This window comes from Ambystoma mexicanum, chromosome 3p (genome assembly GCF_040938575.1).
Source record: "Ambystoma mexicanum isolate Mex_15411 chromosome 3p, UKY_AmexF1_1, whole genome shotgun sequence".
Taxonomy (NCBI): Eukaryota; Metazoa; Chordata; class Amphibia; order Caudata; family Ambystomatidae; genus Ambystoma; species Ambystoma mexicanum.
In genome coordinates this window covers 1,189,485,630-1,189,507,040 of record NC_090925.1, presented here as the reverse complement: position 1 = coordinate 1,189,507,040, position 21,411 = coordinate 1,189,485,630, and the positions used below count along the sequence as shown (strand labels likewise).

Below are 21,411 nucleotides of genomic sequence, written 5' to 3'. Positions count from 1 at the left end.
GAACAGTGGTAGATACTCAGTGGAGCAAGGACCGCAGAAATGTGTTAATCTATGAACCAATACTCAAGACAAAGCAACAGATCACCAAAGGATTACGGTAGAAGAAATGTATTTCTGTGGTTAAACTAAAGAAAGGAATGTACCTTTGAATCAAACTGAATGTGCTAAACCAAAGTATTAAGTGCCTTGACAAAGCTCAAGAAAGGGCGAAACATATGCATGCGCCTCCTAGGGGAGTTATATTGGCACAAGTTCAATATGTATGTATAAATACAAATATCACTGATGTATATACACTGTAATAATTGAATTTAAATCAGCTACATGTTACTCACTTAACAGTGTGCAGTAGTAACTTATTGCAAAAAGACTATTATATGATTAACGTATAGATGAATGCGCAAAGGGCTACATAGCTAAACCATATCCATAGTCTATGCTATGACTGTGCTCCTCCCTATGCTGTAAAAATCCTAGATCACAGCATCCCTTGCCCCAATCCATCATAATATCCTTGATAGCCATACTGTTAATCTCAAGAAGTATCTGTCCTGCGAACCACTCATCAGGCTCATTGCTATGCTCTAACCCCCCTTCTTGCTGCTTCTTTTGCACACACTCCTCCTCTGCCTTCTTTAACGCTGCTCTAGGTCTCTATACGCTTTATTCTCTACTTCCATAACCAATGGGTCCCATGTTTTATCTTTAGGTTGCTCTGGGGCACCTGTCTTGGGCTTGGTGGGGGACACATAGCGGGGGTTGGTATACAGCGGGCTGTAAAGGAAAGCACATATTTGGTGGCGGGAGGTGACGTGTGCTGGTGTTTATTTGTTCTTTCAATGCTGTCGTCAGGGGTGTTCTCTACATCCTCTAACATGTTTCATAATTCAAGTATACTCTGCCTGCCTCTCAACTTCTTTGCTTTATATGTGGATGATAAATGCATGTACATATACCCTAATACATTTTTATCATGCCTGCCGTCTACAGTCCAAGCCTTGAACATTTTGCCCTCCATTCCCTGAACCCACTCTCAGTAGTACTTCAGGCTTTGCGTCTTGTACTGCAGGAGCATTTTACACATATGCTACAATGGAGCACCTATACGTCTCCTCAAATCCACCCTTATTTAACCCAAATAATCTACCAAACACTGATCCACCATCTTCTCACCTCAAAACCCCAAATTCCACAACAGAACCTTTCCACACTCCTACAACAAAAATCCCAAATACCCCGTCCCCTCCACCGTCAAACACCTTTGCTAATATAATCACCAATATATATATAGGCCCTAACCACAAAATGGGCTACTATGATCCCACATCAAACCTTTCTAATTATATAACTACTCACAGAGCCATTAAATCTATTTACACAATGGTGTACACCCTTACGCTGTCTCCTTCTCTCTAAATGAGGGAACTTAACCCTACTCATACACTTATCACTCTAGGATGCAGGGATAATGGGTCCTTTCCATACAGAACTGTCACTTTTGTTGCAGTGCATTCTTTCCTTGTCTAAGAGGAAATACCCTACATAAATTCTTCACCTTTTCTACTATTTATGACATCATCTATTCCCACAGCGGGGAGCTTCACCTCTCTATTAGTCAAAACCTCATATGCAACATCACAGTATTATCTTTCCTCATCTTTGATGAGATTCCCCTTCCCTCTCTTCACTTATTCTTATACACAAAAACAAATCTGTGAAACCCCCCCTTGTTTTTCTCACAAAAGTGCACTCAATTTCTTAAGTGTCCTCTGAGGTTCTCCGGTGCAGTGTCCCCCTTCAATTGCCTGCTTAGCTGGGCGCAGTGCCACACTCCAAAGATCAAGCAGGCCTTCCAGAAACACTGTGCCTGCGGAACTCCTCTGAGTGTGCATATTGACTGGTCACAGCAGATGGGCGCCTCAACCCAGGATGCATCACAGTGGAGCCTCCAGCCTCTGCGCGGAACCTGCAAATCACATTTGGGTCACCAAATGTGTAAGGTAGCCCAACAATCGATCAATAAAAACAATCCAAGTGTCAATAAGGAGCATCACATTTTAGTTTTCTTACATCCAAATACATCTGTAAGGGTCAGTCAGCTCTGTAGAACTGAAACTGAGAATGCACTCAACATGCCCACATTAGTTACAGCTTTTTAAGACACAAATCACAAAAATGACATGGTCGACAAATATCCAAAACAAATTAATCCCACATTTCCTCCCCTATACAAAAGTCTAAACACCACCTATATTCTACTACCACATTGGTCAATTAAGTATCCTTCAAGACAGCACCCTACAAATACATGTGCAGTCAGCAAAAATATTTTGGTCAATTGGTCTATTACATTCTGGTAACTAGTTGCAACAATGGACTTTCCTTATTGGTCCAAACAACTTCAGATAATTTGTGAGGTGCATGCCCTTTGGAGAGACCCAATCATGAACGAGTGTGAGCAATGAAGTTAATATCATGTGGCAATGAAGTGGACTTAATATTACTTTCTCATGAGACCAGACAACTTTGCAACCCCTGAACGGCTCCTAGACCTTGCAGCTGTACTCTTCCGCAATACCTCTTGTGAATCCAGTATTGGAACATGTTGCTTTCCCAGTGTAATCCTTCCCTCTCTTTTGGTAGCCAGGTGGCTTTAAAAAGAAAGCAGCCAAGACTCTGCTCTTGGGAATTCACTTCTCTAATTTATTGGCTCTACTTAGCTTGTCATCTTTATTTCTAATGGACCGCCACTTCTCAGTCACAGCAGTGTAGCCACAGCCTAGTTCAACACCTTGTCAATGTCTTGGCACTAGGTCCTGTTGTCAATAGGATCTGTCCTTTCCAGCGATGGCACTAATATAATTGTCAGGAACAAAACTGGTATAATGTGCTCTGTTCGTAGCTCCTGTGAACTGCTCAGCCTTGCACCCTTAACTACAATTTGTGCAGGTCTTCCCTCTTCCTCTAAGTACCTTGGCTGTCTAAACACTGGAAGGAGGAATACAATCTAATTAAATGAACAACACAGAAGCTCCAATGGATGGAAGTTGTCTAAAACAGAGCAGCTTTATATTTAGCCTCATGGACCACGGGAGGCTTTGCTCACCTTTTTCGCCCTGGCAACATGCATTTTGAGAACTTTGAAATAATTTGTATGCAAGAGACTTGGTTGTGAGATCATCCCTTGCTGGACGGGTATGATGTTTACATCAATCCAGTAGCGAAAGGAGAAAAGTGTCGCCCGACAGCTGGACTAATTATGGCCCTAAAAAAGAAAATCATAACTCAAGTGGTGAAAGAATATTGTCCGTCACCCCTGATTCAAGCTCTTCTAATTGAAGTAAACACAAAAAATGTGAATCAAATGAGGAACTTATTATTGATTAATTTATATTGGAACCCATTAGTAACAACAGTTGCAGAGTCAATAACATCAGTAACAAGCATCCTGGATGATGCAATTGAGTTAAGATCTCATTTGGAATGTCTCATTTGTAGTGATTTCAATCTTTATTGCTTTGACTATAAAGCTAGTATTATAAGAAATAGATGCATTAATGCACCTCCACAAGTCTTGAAAGGGTTTTCATGGAGAGAGGAAATGGACGAGAGAAACCTCATCATGGGCAACGGGCACATACAGGGGGATGTTCCAGCCAAAGTAATGTGGAGAAGAGGGATCGACCAACAAACCCTCGATTATCTGTTTGCCTCAGAGAATCTATTTGATAATTTTATTAATCTTAAGATCCAGGAAACAGATGCAAGTGACCACGACATTCTAACTATATGCATCTGTAATTGGCCCTACTGTAACCCGATTGATAAGTCGATTTATATGTCAAGCAAGGATGTAATAGACTTCAAATTAATTGCAAAATCAATGAAAAGTACAAGAACCAAAATCTGGAAACCTTTCTGGCTAAGGATACTTAATCTGCAAAGGGGAGTTTTAGGAAACACCACACCTTTGACATTGCCATAATGAGGAAAAAGAAGATTTTGAGATCTGCCTTATGTCAAGCAAGAAGGGATCTGAACAGTCTCATAATCATTAAAACGCAAAGGCAACAGTATAAAAACAGGTTAAAAGGCCACAAATTGATCATTTATCGTTGTGATGCTGAGGCGATGTTAAGATTGATCTCACCTAAGAACACCCCAGGATTTTGAATGCCATAATGTGCCACAAAATAATCTCATAGTGAATGGAGTGTCAGCGGAACGCTGGAAGAGACATTTTGAATTACTATTTAAATCATATCTGGTGACGGGAGTGGATTTACAACTGTCCAACGCAGCCTGGTCCTTTCCAATGGAAAGAGATGACATCAAGACATTGATATTGTCAGCAAGCAATTCTAGGGCACCAGGACCCCATGGCCTGACCAACTGTAGGTTAAAAGAGGATCCGGATGGATGGGCTGACACGATGTTCGATCTATTCAATGAAGTCCAAAAAACCAAGAAGATTCCATCGACCTGGACATCCTCGATCATCGTGCCGATATTCAAGAAGGGCGATAGGTCGCAACCAGCTAATTACAGACCTATCGCCCTTCTTGATGTAATGGGCAAGATCTTTGGAGCCCTGATTCTCAAACCCTTAAACATCTGGTGAAAGAGGACAGGCCACTTTGATAAGTGGCAAGCTAGCTTTGAGAAAGGCATAGGAACAGCTTTAAACCTCTTCATAATCAATCATATTAAGTCAGCTTCAAAGGCCAACCCTGGGAGCAGGGTATATTTGGCATCAATTGATCAGGCCAAAGCCTTTGATGTGATTGAGAGACCCATATTATGGAAAAAGCTAAAGACCTGGAATTGTCTGGATGATTTGAGAGAGGCCTTGATAGTACTACATTCAAACACTAGTATAAAGGTAAAACTAGATAAAAAAGGTCTTCTCATAGATTCAACGATAGGCCTTAAACAAAGGTGTACACTGGCCCCTACGATCTTTTATCAATTCATCTCGTATATTCAAAGTGCTTTTGAAAACATCAGAATATTCCCCCCAAGGATGGTGGGCGAGGCAGTAGGCCGTCTGCTTTATGCAGATGACCTAATACTGCTAGATCAGACAATAATCAGTATGCAAAGACAACTAGATGCAACATCAAATTACTTGGACGAAAATTGGCTGATTGCCAACGTGTCAAAATCAAAAATGTTGATATTGGGAGGAAAAATTGCACACAGAACATTGACCTAACAAATGTGGCACTTGAAAGGGGAAAACATATCAGAAGTGACCAGCTTGATATACTTGGGAGTCTGCATTAATAATAGCATTGCATAGGCTCCGCAAGTAGCTAGGTTAAAACTGAAAATGAGAAATCTGACCTCACTGGGGAAAATAATTGTAAGAAAATGTGCAGATTTACTCTTCAGCCTGCACTTGATTTCTATAAAATGAAAGTTGTTCCGATAATCATATATGGTTCAGAAACTACAACTCTTAAACCGAAGGACCTCTGGTCAAAATTGGAAGGTGTGTATTGGAGACAGGTGTTATCACTTCCAAACTCTGTCCCTATTGTTTTGATACGAGAGGAGTTGGGTTTAACATCACTTTACGCTTCTGTTCAATGGAAAACCTCGGCCTCCTTTCGTAAATGCCTACTTGACAATTTGGAAGGAGGATTCAAGTTGTTGAAGAGGGCTTTACAAGAGCAAACAGATAAAATGCTAAATAGCTTGTGTACGTCTTGTCGGTCCATTCTAGAAGAACTGTGTGTGACAGAAGAAATGCTAATGATTCAACCAGAAAAAAACGAAAAGTACATTTCTGGACCAAGACTGGATTTTGACCAGAGAGAAGGTAAGAAGTTTAAAGATATATGGGGCCTCATTACGACCCTGGCGGAAATCGAAAAACGATGGCGGAAATGCAATACCGCCATCGAATAGCGCTCGGTGCGACTATGACCCGTCACCGCAAAGTACGAAGCCATTAGCGACACCGTAGTGAACGCCAACGCTAACTGCACCAAGTACGCGCGCGCGCGCTATGCCAAACCGTAAATACCACCATGGCGCAAGGGTACGCGAATTCCGACCCTAGCGGACATGTACCTAACGCCATCAAGCACGGCGGAAAGTACCATACCGCCATGGTGAGAAGTACGGCATCGCGAATCAACCGTAACCGGCCCCACTGAGTGCCTGTACACCGCTCCCTGCCCACAAAGTACAACTCCCCGTAGGTGCAATGAAGTCACAATGCAACCAGTGAAATGTACAAGTCACCCATGCATGCCAACGAACAAAAGATCCACAAGAGGGGCCAATGGGAGCTGCAGGGCACGGATGGCACGAATACAGAAGCCATTCCAATGGACATGACCACAGTCCCCCACCAAGAAACGCACGCAAACACAGGCACCTGTGACCAGCAATATTTCGAAAATCACATCATTCCACCAGTCCACCTGGCTGACCGGCATCTGTTACACAAAACCTAATCCCCCGCCCCTGAGCATGACATCATTCAAACAGTCATATTGGCAGCCCTCATCCCTGACCTCACTGGGCTTCGTAGGCAAACGCGCCCAGCACAGTACCACGCAACTATACTCCGAAGCTGGAACCCAATGCAGATCTCCTCACAATACATCGCTCCCCAAATAGGAACATGCCACATCACTTGCAAAGAAGAACGCTACACGGCCCATATCAGAATAGAAATTTAATGCACAACAAATTCACCAAGCCCATACAGCCATTAGGCCATGAACTCCAAAACACATTTCACCATTGTGGGCTGCATCCGCAAGAAATGACCAGCTACTTCTTGTGTGACGCCCTGTTCCATCATGGTACACAGAGCCACATTCACGTACGAAAAGGCAACATGGAAGCGCACAGAACCGCAGGGCCGTCCCAATGGGGAGGCACTAGTCCAGCTGAAAGGCCGAAATGTTGCTCCGAGCCACTAGTACTGCGTAAGGGCATGTGGCCCATTGGCGATCGTCCCATAAGATCGTAATGCTGCTCCACTGATTAACACGAAGCAGCAGGTGTCGGGAGTAAAAGCCATCTGCAGGAGTGGCATACAGATGGCAGTGGCAAATGGGGAGGAGATACCTGTCAACCAAAAGAAAAGAAAAAGAACAGAATGGCCATCAGAACTACATTCGAACAACTCACTTCAATGATCACACTAAATCCACAGCCATATGCATGCTAGCCCACTCCAAAGGATCATCACCACCCCAAAACCACTTGCGACTCATAACTATCTATATCGAGGTGTAAACACCATCACACACGAGTGTACATGTGCATGCGTCTGTGAAAACAGAATCCATCAGATGGGATTGGTAACGTGCATGGACACAAGTGTCTGAGGGCGCGTCGAGACAGGGAGGGCTCAACAAGGCCAGATAGACGATGGTCCCACTATGGCAGCCCTGCATCACATAGCGCAGGGGAGGCGGACAGATTCCAAGAAGCCCTGTACATGGCAAACTCTGTATCAAATCATCTGTCCATGCATCCATTCATCATTCCCTCATCCCTGGATAAAAACGCCTGAATATTTACTCACATAACATTAGAAATATCCATTGAGTCTGTGCGTTATGCAGCCTGCAAAATCCACTGTGCCCCAGCCCGTAATTCCAGTGTAGTGAAGTAACATGTATTTGGGAACGTCCGGCCTCATCGCCCACGTCGCTATTGCGCATCCCAAACTATTCATATCAATCATTGCATCCTCGCCATGGCCCCTGTCTCAAGGACATTGAACAATAGAACGTTATATTTGCAGTCAGACCTGTGGGCATCTCCTCGCCGCTAGCTGAAAACCGAAAGCGCCGCCCTTCGAATTCCTCATTTGCAACATCACGTCGAAAAGGCATCTGTGGCCGTTTGAAATCACAAATGAATCCATCTAGTGCGGCTGTGTGTGAAAAAGGCAACTGCCTTCACCCACAAATGGGACGCCCCGCCCGTCGGTGCAACTCGGTACAGTGATGCATGAGGGCCCACCGTTACTCGAGTACTACGTTCCACTGACCCATCACAAGTCTGTTCGCGACTGCAAAGATTGTATGTGAAACAATGGGACCATAGCCGAATGTACATATCAACAAATGTTACACGGCCATCGGGTACAAATACATGATTGCAATAGCAAGATGCCATTCCTCAAATTGCAGCGTTGTGTGCGGGACGTGCTCGGCCAAAGGGGAGAGCAGCTTGCACAGGTGGAATGAATCACCACAGGTGGAGGCCATACAGGCTGAAAACACATAAATTGCACACCCAGTCTCCTCCCACAACCACACCCACTCCGAAATGCTACCGTCAGGACTCGCGATGTTGGCCCTGGGGGACCTGATAGCACTGCAAGTACTCCAACTCCAAGAAGAAGACGAACACCAACTTCAACCGGCCGCACGGAGGAGACGCAGGAGGAGGAGGAGGGCAAGGCAGGGCCAGCAAGGGCCGCCAGCACAGCCACTACCACCACGCAGGCAGCCCGCAATCCCACGCCTCCGAGCACATCCGTTCAACTTCACTGATGAGCAGATCCACACCCTCTACCGTTTGGACCGGGACACCATAGCCGCCATTGTGGACATGACACAGGCTGACCTTGTCAGCATGATAGATAGCCCAACCGCCATCCCACCCCTACTGAAGGTGGTGTCTGTACTCCACTTCCTGGCCACAGGCACCTACCAGCACACAGTCGGACAGTTGCATGGCATTTCTCAGCCACAGTTCTCACGGACACTATTGCAAGTGCTCGATGCCCTCCTGCAGCACGCAGACGACTACATCTCTCTACCACGCTCGGAGCAGGAAATTACCAACACAAAAGTGGGATTCCATGCACTTGCCGGCATACCGGGTTGCATTGGTGCCATCGACTGCACCCATGTGGAATTGGTCGTCCCACATGCCATGGAGGCCCAGTACCGCAACCGAAAACAATTTCATTCCCTCAATGTACAAATGGTGTGTGACTCCAACAGGATCATTACACATTGTTGTGCCCGATTTCCTGGATCAACCCATGATTCTATGGTCTTGAGGAACTCTACAATACCACGCTACATGGAGCGACACGCAGGGAACAGATCCTGGCTACTCGGTGAGTCTCATTACATGCATGAAAATGTGGGGTATGTGATTCGGCAATGACCTGGCAGGAAGGGGGGGGGGGGGGAGTGTGCGTACGTAGCAATGGCATTCCACATCATACGTTTCTCGTCCACATACAGGTGATGCTGGGTATCCACTGAAGAGATGGCTCCTCACACCAGTCCGGAACCCACGGGACCAGCATGGGGAGGACTACAACCATGCCCACTCACGTACCCGTGTAGTCATTGAACAGGCATTCGGCCTACTGAAGACTCGTTTCCGCTGCCTCAGCAGGTCTGGCGGGGCACTCCTGTACCGCCATGAGAAGGTTGCAAAGATGGTCATGGCATGTGTCATGCTACACAACATGTGCGTACGTAGAAATGTGCCCATGCCCCCTGACGCAGAACTGCAAGCACATGATGATGGTCATGATGAGGGTGGGGATGTGGCAGCACCTCAAGGAGTCCGCGAGGCACAGGAGGGCCGTGACATTCGTCAGCATCTCATTGATGCATGCTTCTAGCACTCACGCCTGGTGGCTGATACATGGACACGGGACTCGTGGCACTGTGTGTGTCTGGTACATGCACAATATGGACTGTACGCCTATGATGGCCTAGTACACAGAGATCATTGTCCACACATCTCATTGGTTGATCGTGCATTGTTTATGGCATATGTGATATCATGTTGAACACCCTATCGACCCGCCCTCCAAGTGAGCCCAACACACCCCCTCCACCCTCCTACCTCCCCCCCGAACACCAGTGTCCAAAGATGCTCATTGTCAGTGGGCAGTCGCTATTGCAAGCCCCCTCTGCGGGTATCAGGGGCACCCCTGCCTGTGGAGCGCAGGTTCCTCCCAGATCTACGTTGGGGGCTGCCGTGGACGGAACTTGCAACGGATGATGTCTCTGCCTGCTCACGTCCATGCATGTCCCTAAGGGTTTGTGAGAGCTCAGTGAGCACACGGCGCACTGCGGCAAGTTCGGCACATACGTCTTTGGACGTCGCATGCAGTTCCCCCCTCAGGCTCTCGGTGCTACTCTCCATTTGTGCCCTTAGTGTCTCTGTACTTCTCTCCATTTCTGCCCTAAGTGTCTCAGTTGATGTTTCTATGTCTGCCTTAGTGCCCCCACATTCATCGGCATGGTCCTTGAGGAGCGTGGCCAGTTGCTGCTGTTGCACGATTAACTGGTCGAGGGACTGTTGCCTCTGCTGGGCCATGGCCATTTGCGGGGGTGTCGCAGAGGGGCTGTTCGCCTCATGTTGCCCTGCCACAGGGCTTGTGGGGGATGGCCAGTCGTCGTCTTGTGGGTGCCCCTGCGTGGAATCCTCATGTTGTACGGGATGGGACAGACAGGGGGATTGGGACAGGTCATGGATGGATCTGACTTCGACATCCCCGTCTTCTGTGTCGGAGCATGCTGCCATCAATGGGGTGTCACCTATGGTGCTGCTGCCACCAGAGGCAGTGCCTTCTGTGGCATCCGTTGGGGGGACCTGTGGTGGTGGTGTTGTGGGCATGCTGGCTGCTGGGGTGCCTGTTGATGTTCCCTCCTCTGTGCTGCCACCTGATTTGTGCTGCTGCCGTGTCTTGATGCGTGCAGCTGAGGTGGAGGGTCTTTGGCCGTTGGTCTTGGCCCTCTTTGCAGGTGTGCTGGTAGGGGTGTCCTGATGCTCGTCGTTTGGATCGGACCCTGTGGTGGAGTAAAGGAGGGCGAGGGTTATTAATGGGTCTGTGGGTATTGGAATGGCATTGTATCACATGCATTGGGGTGGTACCTGAGGGTGATTTGGGTCGGGGCCCTGGAGGTGGTTTCATTTGTGTGTGGAGTGAGGGTGCAGTTGTTTGGCAGCCTGCAGTTAGGGTGTGCCTGCTGCACGTGAAGTGGGTGTTTTTGTTTTTTTTTATTATTTATGTATTTATTGTGAGTTTTAAAGTGCGCTATCAGGCCGATGTGTGTGGACGTTCTCCTGGACATGTGTTTCTGTTGCACTATGTGGACACATGGTACTTCACATGATTGGACATTGTGGATTTAGCATTGTTTTATTTGGCCCACCTACCTGAATCTTCGGATGTCTGCACTCCTTTCTCCATCCCTCCGACTCCCTCTATGCTCTCCATTCCGATGGTGGAGGCACAGATTTCTTCCCAGGGGGTCAACTTGATGGGTGATTCAGGACCTCCCCCGGTGGCTGTGGCAATGTTGCGGTTGGCAGAGAGTATGCTGCGGACGCGTATCCGCAGGTCGTCCCATCGCTTTCTGCATTGCTGTGGGGTGCGGGGTGCGGTCCCCACCGCACTTACCGCTGTGCCACCAGAGCCCATATGGCCTTCTTGTTCGCAAGTGCCGTCCTGGTCATTTGCGTGGAAAAGACGACGGCAGCATTCTCCTGGAGGGTCTCTGTTAGCACGGTGAGTTCCTCACGGGAGAAGTGGACCTGCCGCTTGCGGTCGCACGCTTTCTTCGCTACTTTTCCCATTTTTCTTGGTTTCGCTAGGGTGGATGACGGGTTGGGGTGTGTCTCAGGGTAGTGTTTATAGTGGTTGTGTGGATTTTGTGGTTTTATAGGTGTACGGCGGGATGTTTCCCGTTCCGGGCCCATGTTTTTACTTCCGTTTCCGTATATTTACGGTCACCGTACTTTCCGGTTGGCGCTCACTGCGCTGTCCGCTGAGATGGGTGGCGGTATTGCACCTAGGGCGCCGTACGGCGGCGGTGTGGGCCGTTTTGGGGTCATTTCCGCCATCGCGGACTTTGCACTTCCGCCATGCCGTGGTGCTCGTGCCCGATGGGTCGGAATGGGCCGCACTTTGCTCCATCGTGCAATGGCGGAAACGCTATTTACGCTGTGGCGGTCCGGTCAGTCACTTTCCGCCAGGGTCGTAATGAGGGCCATGGTCATAACGATCCAGCACACAGAGCAAGAGGTAATCTGAGGCAATACTTAAAAAGATTCCCGTGCCGTAGACTTAAAATGGATTTCATGAGATTCCGCATGAATTTACTGCTCACCAAAGAAGTCTTGGAAGCAAGGAAAGTTCCAACTCTAAGAGATTATAACTGTAGGCTGTGTGAAGGCCAGAAAGAGACTCTATACCATCTAACTATGCTATGTCCCATCTTATCACAGGAGCGAAATAGATGGTTGGGTAAATTCTCTGCGCTACATACAACGAGAACAACAGAGGACTGGTGGTTAGAGCTGCTACAAGGGGACAGGATCACTTTAACACTCACTCTTTTGTCCTATTTGAAAGTAGCGTTTTTAAGGATACAAGAGAAAGGATAGTACTTTGAAATAAGATTGAATCATTAATCTCCTATGTATATGATTCTTGTTGTCTTCGTAGTTTAGGATTGTTTATTTTGCTTCCTTGGTTACATTTTCCTTTTTTTGTTGCCAGTTTTAGTATGTTGATTCGTCTATTTTCATTGTTGCTATTCTTGTTTGATGATTTTATCTTTCTGTTCATTTTATTTCTTCATAATAGCTTAAGGTTTTGTTTGTAAACCAAATGCTAAATAAACAAATAAAAACGTTTTCTGAGTTCTCCTAAATACAGACAAAGCACAAACTAATGCACTAGAACTAGATACAAAGCCCTTAAAATATCCTGGGCCCAAACTCTAACTATAATCAGCAATATTGTTGCTGGTCCTCCTTTCACTTTGTGAGGCTCGCCAATGTGTGTTAAAGCTAACTACAAATAACACATGTGCAGAAAATGCTAAACCAAACAGTGAAAATGCACTGGTACACTGTTCTGTAATACACCTTCAGTTGTACAAAAAGACCTCAAAATGTGTCTATGGCCCTCAAATGTCAACTCTTCAGAAGATCATGTGCCAATCAATGGTCACAGCCATAAATGTCGGAGAGTGGCATTTCTAGGCTGAATGCCATTTGTCACTTATTGAAATTCCATAGCATGCACAGAGTAATGAGTAAGCACAATTCTTTTTATTTATTTTTATTTATTGCATCAATTAGTTTTCAAAAAAACTTTAAATGCAGAACATATACTTAAGTATATAAAAAAAAGAATTTCAGCAACTATATAGGGTGGAAATAAAAAACCAAAAGAACTCTATTACTAATTTCAGGAAAATGTCACTCACGAAATTCAGCAATGCCAAGGTCAAAGATACTTTTCCTCCCCATCTTAAAATGGACCACCTCTCGTGCGGAGGTTAGAACTCAGAGTTCTCAAAGTGCTTTCCCAGCCATTTTTCTCTGAAGTTCGAGTGTGGAACACAACTCATTACCAAGTGCTGTAGCGTTTCTACCTCCGGACCACAACAACGACACGTCGTGATCCTGTCTTCCCTTTTTTTTTACCTTCTTCCCAACACCTCCCTTGTGGGCAGTAGGTTCAAACGAAATCTCAAAAAAAGTTTGCTTGCTGAGTACGATGGGAATTTGTCAAGATAGGGAAGGACTGTGCCTCTGCTGTAGTATTCATCTTGGCCCGAAGATATGGATAAAAATAAGCTGAGCCTGTCATGGGTGACGATCCAGTCCCAGTCCAAGAATTTATTCTTTACCCTGGACTGATTTTCCACTAAATTGTCTACGTTTTGGGCGATGACATCAAGAATGCCTGTACAAGTATTCTGCCATATGATGAGGGCTGGAATCTGCCTACCTGACAGTGCTTCTTTTATAGTCCGAAAACCACTTCTTTCAGGAGGGTCCAAGCATTTGCTGTGAAGGGTTAAAGATTTCCAAACCATAGCGATGTAAAATGATGTGAGCCCCAGCTCTTTCCTCACACATTCAATTGGAAGAGATGATGGTAATCTCAAGACCCTTTTCCAAAATTGGCTTTCAAGCAAGCGCCAGACCTCCGTTGCAAGAAAAAGATTGGCCTCAGCAGTGTAGGTCAGGACAGGAGAAACCGTGAGTTTATAGAAGTCAATAAGGGGTCGAAGTGAGAAGGAACAGTAACGTGACTTGATTAGAAGTGCTTGAGATGCCAGGTGTTTTACTTTACTTCTTAACCTTAGAACACCCGGACCATCTTGGATACTGTCATTTAAAGTAATGCCAAGGTAGACCATTGATGAAACCACTGGAACGACTTCCCCCGTTAGGTATCACCTGAAGGTCTTAGTGTTGTTTTGTGTTCCTAACCCCATGATTTTTTTGGGTTTATTCTCAAGCCATTTTCCTGGACATACAATTCCAATGCTTTTAACTGTCGCTGTAGCCCTATCACGGTCTGATCTAATAAGAGAAGGTCATCAGCGAACAACAACCTGCCCACAGGGAACCCACCAATCTTTGTAACTGTTCCAAAGGCTTCATACATGTCTGATATAAATATGCAAAATACTGCTGGTGCCAAACGGCACCCCTGTTTCAGCCCATTTTCAGAGGTGACATTGTTAGATAGAGTTCCTTTTCTGTCCAGTCTAATTTGTAGGGTTGTTCCACTATGTAGTGCCTCCAAGGGTTCCCTCAGATTGTTTGGGCATCCCCATTTCCTTAGTTTGTTCCACAGGAGCCCACGATTGACAGAGTCGAACGCCTGTTCAAAGTCTATGGACGCGATGTAGATGGTTTTGTACTTTTTACCCTTGACCATACATTTTAGTATGTTAATGATTAGTATGTTCAAGGATGTACCGTTACCCTTGCGGAACCCCGACTGCCAGGGATCCTGATGGTGTGACCACCAACTCCAAGCGCTCAGATGTTTCAGGACCACTGCGGCGAATATTTTCCCCACGACATCCAAGAGGGCGATCGGTCTGTAATTCCCAGGGACAGACCTATCACCCTTCTTGAAGATCGGTACGATTATTGATCTGGTCCAGGAGTCAGGGATCCTTTTGAGTCTCATTATGTTGTTAAACAGGGTTGTCATAAATTCAGCCCATTTCTCCGGATCTCTCTTGAGAATGTCGTTTGTGAGGGCGTCCGGCCCAGCGGCTCGGGATGAATTTGACTTTTTAATAAGGTCCACGATATCCTGTTTCTCAAAGTAGAGATCCCATGGTTCGTCCGGTGGTATGTATTTTTGGGGTCCGCCAACTTTCCCGCTGAATAAAGTTTCTGGTAGTGCTCGTCCCAGAACGTTGATGGGATCGGATTTACAGTTTTTGAGTCGACAGGAGTACATATGTCATTTATTTGTTTCCCGATGCCAGTGATGTTTTTGCCAGTTACTAGTTTTAACATCTTCTCACTGTCTTTTTGCAGTGTGAGGTGTTTATGTTGAGTGAGCCAGTTCCTGTAGCTGTTCCTGGTTTCTTTGTACAGGACTAGGTCACCTGGCATGTTAGATTTTTTGAATTTTCTCCTTGCCCTCCGGACGACCTTTTCTTTGGCTGCTATTTGTTGGTTGTGAGCATGCCTGTAGGTCGAGGGGCCACTCCTGTCCACCTTCTTTGTACGGAAGACCTTCAGTACCTCAGTGTATTCAATGAGGTTAGCACCTTGATCGTGCTCATCTGGTTTTAACCTCAATAGGGTGTCCAATACTGTACCCATGTCTTTTTTCTGGATTCGAATTCTGTTTCCACCCGGAGACAAGTCGAGGTGGTAATCCGGTAGATGTTGGGCCGGTGGAGTGTGATCTGTGTCCCAGTCCTCAGTTACGAGTTCCAGAATGTTGTGATCACTCAAGGCCGTTTGAACCACAGTCAGCGATGTTAGTTTCCCCATCAGTGACTCTGTTACAAACATATAGTCAAGTTCTTTTTCAAAATCGACTCCTCTTGACATGTTATTCGTAGTCTTCAGAGGCAGAAACTCGATTTTGCTCCCCTTTTTATCGAAGCATTCCATATTGAAGTCACGACAGAGGAGGACCTCCAAGTTTGGACACGAGATCCTAGCATCATCGATCGCTTCAAGGAGTACTTCCTTGAAGTTATCCTCTTGACTTTCTGTGGGTCTCCAGTAAATGTTGCATATGAGCAGATTCCATTCCAGTCGGACGGCCCGAACCTTGGTGTGTGTTTGGACTGTGGTTAATTGGATCCAAGGATTTTGGTTTTTGGATGAAGTCACCCTTAGGCCACTTGTTCGCCTTATGCCCAGTAAAAGCACAATCAATCTGATGCCTAGACCCTTTCACAGCTACACTGTGTTGGGATGCAGGTGCAATGTCCCAAACTTTGAAAGATGTTCAGAATGTGTAAATTCTATTAGCAAGGAGATCTGGTTATTTAATTTAATTTCAGCATTAAATGACCATTAAAATGCTGACATTAAAAACATTTTGAACATAAGTTACTGCCTAAATATATCATTTTAAAAAGGTTTAGTTGCTGCAAGAAAATGGATGCATGTAGGCATACTTAAGAAAACAGTGAAGTAATAGCAATAAATACAGGAATAGAAAAACAATTACCAAACAAGTACATGCAGAAGCATGCCCATTATGCATTTAATACATATTCATTGGGGTTTATTCAAAGTGTTGACCTACTGTATATGTACAAACACATGTACAGTACCACAAAAAGAGGTAACAGTCATATCTAGTGTAGGATCTTGTCCATTTTGGTAAATTTGTCACTTATAAAGGTAAGTTAGAACTATGACAATTTGTGTTAGTACTCTCCCTTTACAAGTAAAGGGAAAGTTTTTAAAAAAGTGGCCACCATGATCAATTGTGAGTATTCACTCATCTCACTGGTACGGAAACAAAGACTCACACATAGGATGAAAATTATACAACATCATATAGTGTGGATTAATCTCAAAAATGTTGTTGCAGATATATTTTAATATTTATTGTAGTTGTAAAAACACATTTAAAATTGTTTTTTTACACTATGGATATGTCCTGTTCTTTTTGCATCTGTATTATTCACAATTATGTAAGGCTCTCACATCTCCCAGGAGAACAACTGAAGACCAAATTAACTTTATAGTCAATCAGAAGGATTTGTTTATAATGCAATTGCCGATCTCTAGAAAGAGAACATTGCTAAAAGAGTCTTCATGTATATTAGCACATGACATGCTAAACAAGGAATCAGGTTGCTCAAAACACAGGCTAAATCTGACATTCTAAGGAAGGTGTTGGTTGCTCTTGGTAGCTCTCCTGTTCCATGTGTTCACCCAAGTCCCACAATATTTAATTGGAATTATAAAAATGTCACTTAGCTGACTCTTCTTCTGCTCTTTGCCCCCATCCATGGTGCTGCATTCTCTCGAGGGCCACATGAAAATAGAAAAGAGACACTTCTTTATGCTCCCTGTGCAATTTCTTTAGAAGCCATTTTGTTTGAATTTTTAGTTTGAAAACATTGTTGTGTTCCAGGCATGTATCAATTTCTACTTAAAAAAACAAAGGGTCAATAATAACCTGGATGTTTTCTCGGGATGCTAATGGCAACATAATCTGATGTGGCAGACTATATCTGCTGATATAATGTTGACAGGCTTGCTAAAGATTTTGGTTTGCTCTAAGCCTATTAACTTGGGTGACAAGCTCTTTCTACTTGGTAGAGCCTGCTACAAAAGATGTATGTACCTAATCCTTACCAATGTTTTATCCATTCAAAAAATAATGTTATTGTCTGAAAAATGCAAATTCATCATCTGTTTTATGTTTCCAGTTGACAATTATTTTAGAGATAGCTGTTGCAAGGGCCATTGATTGCTTGTCCAAAGTTTTTCATTGTAACTGTCCTTTGTAACATAAACTTTAGCTGGATTTAATGATAATGATTTCGGATAACTGAAGATTGATGATTGAGGTAGTGGTGCTTTCCAACTCTGTTAAGGATAACGTATTACAAATGTTTCCATAAGTCATACTAATTTCAGATGTTTAAAACAATTAGGCACTTGCTAAAATATCTGTGCCCTAAACATTGCAATACCAATTTATTGTACTTTGATTTTGATTGCTTATAGGCTATCTTATGATTTTTAATTGTTTTCCTTTCAGAAAATTATGAAGCGACTCATCAAGAGATATGTCCTGAAGGCTCAGGTTGATAGAGAGAGTGATGAAGTCAATGAAGGCAAGTCAACACTGAATGCTATTTTTCAAGCCAAATTGTGTTTATTTGTAATATAAATACTTTCTTATAATGTTTGCAAATCAAATGCCACTATAAAGCATATTGGGATGATATACAATTTTGCATAAAAAGTCATTATGATTGTCAAGCACATTTCAAACAGTGAATCACTTAGTTACTTGCAGATAAGCCTTGATAAATAGCATTTCAGTCTAACATCAAAAAAGAAAATACTATGGCCCTGATTCACATAACATTTTCCTATGGGAGTGTGCCACTATAAAACACTTCCATGAATCAGACCCTAAATGGTTTGTATACTAGTAATGTGTTTGCAGTTCTTTACCTCCATCTAGATGTTTGAATAGGAATACCCACAAACATAAGTACAAGTTTTACATTTCTTAAATCATGATTATTTTTACAATTCCATGTTCAGTACATATTCTGATTTAATTTTACAATTTCATCTTGCTGGAGAGTTAAAATTTCAAGAGACTCATGCACACTTTAATAATAGAGAATCTGTTTTTTAGCAAGAAATAGAAAATATGTTCTGTTAATGGATTGATTTTTAATGCAAGACATGAAAGTTGTATATTGGCCAGGGCCTTTCTGAGACACATACCACCCAAGGATGTTACAAAATATAGTCTGGATGAATATGTAGATGCTGCAATCAAAAATATTTTCATCCATCCAGATTATTTACAAAATTGTTCATACACTGTCTGTCATAGATTTCAAACTCTCGACACATTTTCTATATTAAATGCCTCAGCAAAATCCCAATCAGACTCGCAAATTTATCATCCTGGATTATTTTACATGTGGTACTAAAATTCTAGGTGATAGTCAATGATCTGCTCTCTATGAGTGGATCACCACAAAGTGTGCAGTTAGAAAGATGATCTTTCTTTTCCGAACTTCATTTCTTCTGTCATCATTCGACAGTTTGAAGCTGACACATTCAATGGTACCCTTTTAAACACTTATGAAAAGTATCTCATGGAGTGGCAGATTCATTGTTATCTCTAAGTTTCAGTGTACAAACGTTGGTTGGCAAAATGAAGCCCATTGAGTTAACAAATTGCAAAATGAAAGCAAACTAATGCAACTTAATATAAAGTAATGTTTAAATTGGAATCAAATTTGTATCAACGTGAGTGAAAGCAAATATAAGTTCAATGTGCATAGAACTCACCTCCACACACTCTGCAACTTTCCAAGCTAAACATAAAACAATGTTGAACCTGATTTGGCAATATTAGCATGAAAATGTTTGTAAAAGACTGAATTTATAACTCAGAGATACTTTATAATGACTTTTTATACAAAAGAGTACATCGTAGAAAAAGTCTCTGGTTTAAATATATACCTAAACTCATTTATTTAATTGCTCTTTGTATAATATTTTGTCCCATAAACCCCATATAAAGAAGGGCAGATTGTTTACTAGATGATGGTCTTAGAGTCCATAAATACAATGTAGACTGTTTAAAGCTACTTCATGTCATTTTCAAACATTACAATTCAAAACCCTCCTATGTGCAGGATTTAGATTTTTTGTTTTAAGTGTACACCTGTTTTGTTCTCAAGTGAATGTTGTCTTCTAGTTTTTGTTCTTATATCCATTCATTGACAATGATTTTGTTGCATGAAGAGCTTTGAATTATTCTCCCCCTCTCATATCACATCACATATAAAGAGCAAGCACAATTTCAAATCTGTTAACACGAATGAAAGCAATAATACAAGAAAATGTATAAATAATAAACACATGCAGGCAGATCAGGCAGATTAAATAGTTTTACATAGTGTACATTATCCTAATGATGCATTTTCAGTAACAATCTATTGTGTTTTCTTCCAGGTGAACTTAAAGAGATCAAACAAGACATTTCCAGTCTCCGTTATGAACTTTTAGAAGAAAAATCACAAGCTACTGGGGAGTTAGCTGGACTAATACAGCAGCTTAGTGAAAAATTTGGCAAAAACCTTAACAAACAGAATTAATCCTCTTTGAATGAATTGAACATTGGATTATTTTCTCCTGTTTTGTTGGATATATCAACCAGCAAATTAGTGGAGCAACATGATACCTGCAGCGGGGGAAAAGAGAAGCATGATGGAATCTTGTGTCAGGACTGCAACAACTAGCCCTAGTAGCACGCTGGATAATGGAGTTAGCATGTGCACTTTGACACTGAGGAATGAAGTTTGATCTGGAAGACTGGTGATCATCTGAAGGTTGTGCTTGCGCAATATGTGTAGCTCATCACCAAATCCTGTATCTCATGAAAGTGCTTCAATCACAGGGAGGAAGGTGTGTTGTCTTTAATAGTATCTCTCTAAAAAGAGGGAATATAACTTACCAAAATTCAGTTATTGGAAAACTTGGAGGAGTAAGATATATTCCTTGGTAAAGATGGATCTAACAAAAAGGGTCCCATTTCTATGGTTATGAAATTGTAACAACAGACTAACCGATGAACATAACAGGAAGCGTAAAGGTGCGAGACACAAGCGTTTATTTGGATAAGCCATGCCCATCACTTAGAGCTACAAGTGGGCAGACAATTTAGATACAAACTGCTAAAGCACATCTGCATGTTTGTTATTAATTGACAGTACTGTTTGGGGTCATTACGACCCACACAAATAATGCTGTGTTTAGGATTTGAGAAACAATTATTGGAAAAGTATCTCTAATCAGTTCTGAAGTGCCAGGCAGGAACACAGATAGCCTAATAGAAAATTAGTTATATTTGTAATCAAGATGTACTGTAGTTAAGACTGTTTAGAGACATCAAACACAAATGTATTTTTACCTTTAATAAAACATTTGTTCTTAAGGAATCTTTTGAGTGGCTTAATTATTCAGCTCAGAGACGAGCACTTTGAAAACGTGCACATAACTGTTTAAGCCACCAGGTAATCTATCTGGACAGAACTAGGCAGCTTTTCATATGTTTTACCTTTTGACCTTGCAGTGTCTAGCGGTTCAAGATTTTTTTGTTTTACCATGTCTTCCTTTATTTAAGAAGAACAACAACGTTTACAGGCAATGACAAGAACAAAAAACATTCTGTCAACAGCAGACAATTCTGTTTGGAAGTGGTATAACCCATAACAACATATTTTGTTGGATTAACAACTAAAACAAGGATTTTAATCATAAACCATTGCTATTGCCGGCATAAAGGCAACACAGTTGTTGTGACACAGGAAAAGGGAGACAAACTATGTGTAATAGTTGAAAAGTAAGCCACAGCACTTTCTCCTGTTGCTTAACGTTCAGTCCATCAGG

General features: G+C 43.2%; 1 protein-coding gene across 2 annotated transcripts in view; it reads left to right on the top strand.

Moving 5' to 3' along the window:
• TRPC7 (transient receptor potential cation channel subfamily C member 7) overlaps nt 1-20,912 on the top strand; it is a 1,454,711-nt gene extending 1,433,799 nt beyond the window's left edge. For both annotated transcript variants that reach the window (XM_069652608.1, XM_069652607.1), the window contains exons 11-12: nt 18,026-18,101; nt 19,975-20,912. In XM_069652608.1, coding sequence (XP_069508709.1) covers nt 18,026-18,101; nt 19,975-20,117 — 219 coding nt within the window. In that variant the 3' untranslated portion in view covers nt 20,118-20,912. The remainder of the gene's footprint in view (nt 1-18,025; nt 18,102-19,974) is intronic.
• Nucleotides 20,913-21,411: the final 499 nt, after the last annotated feature.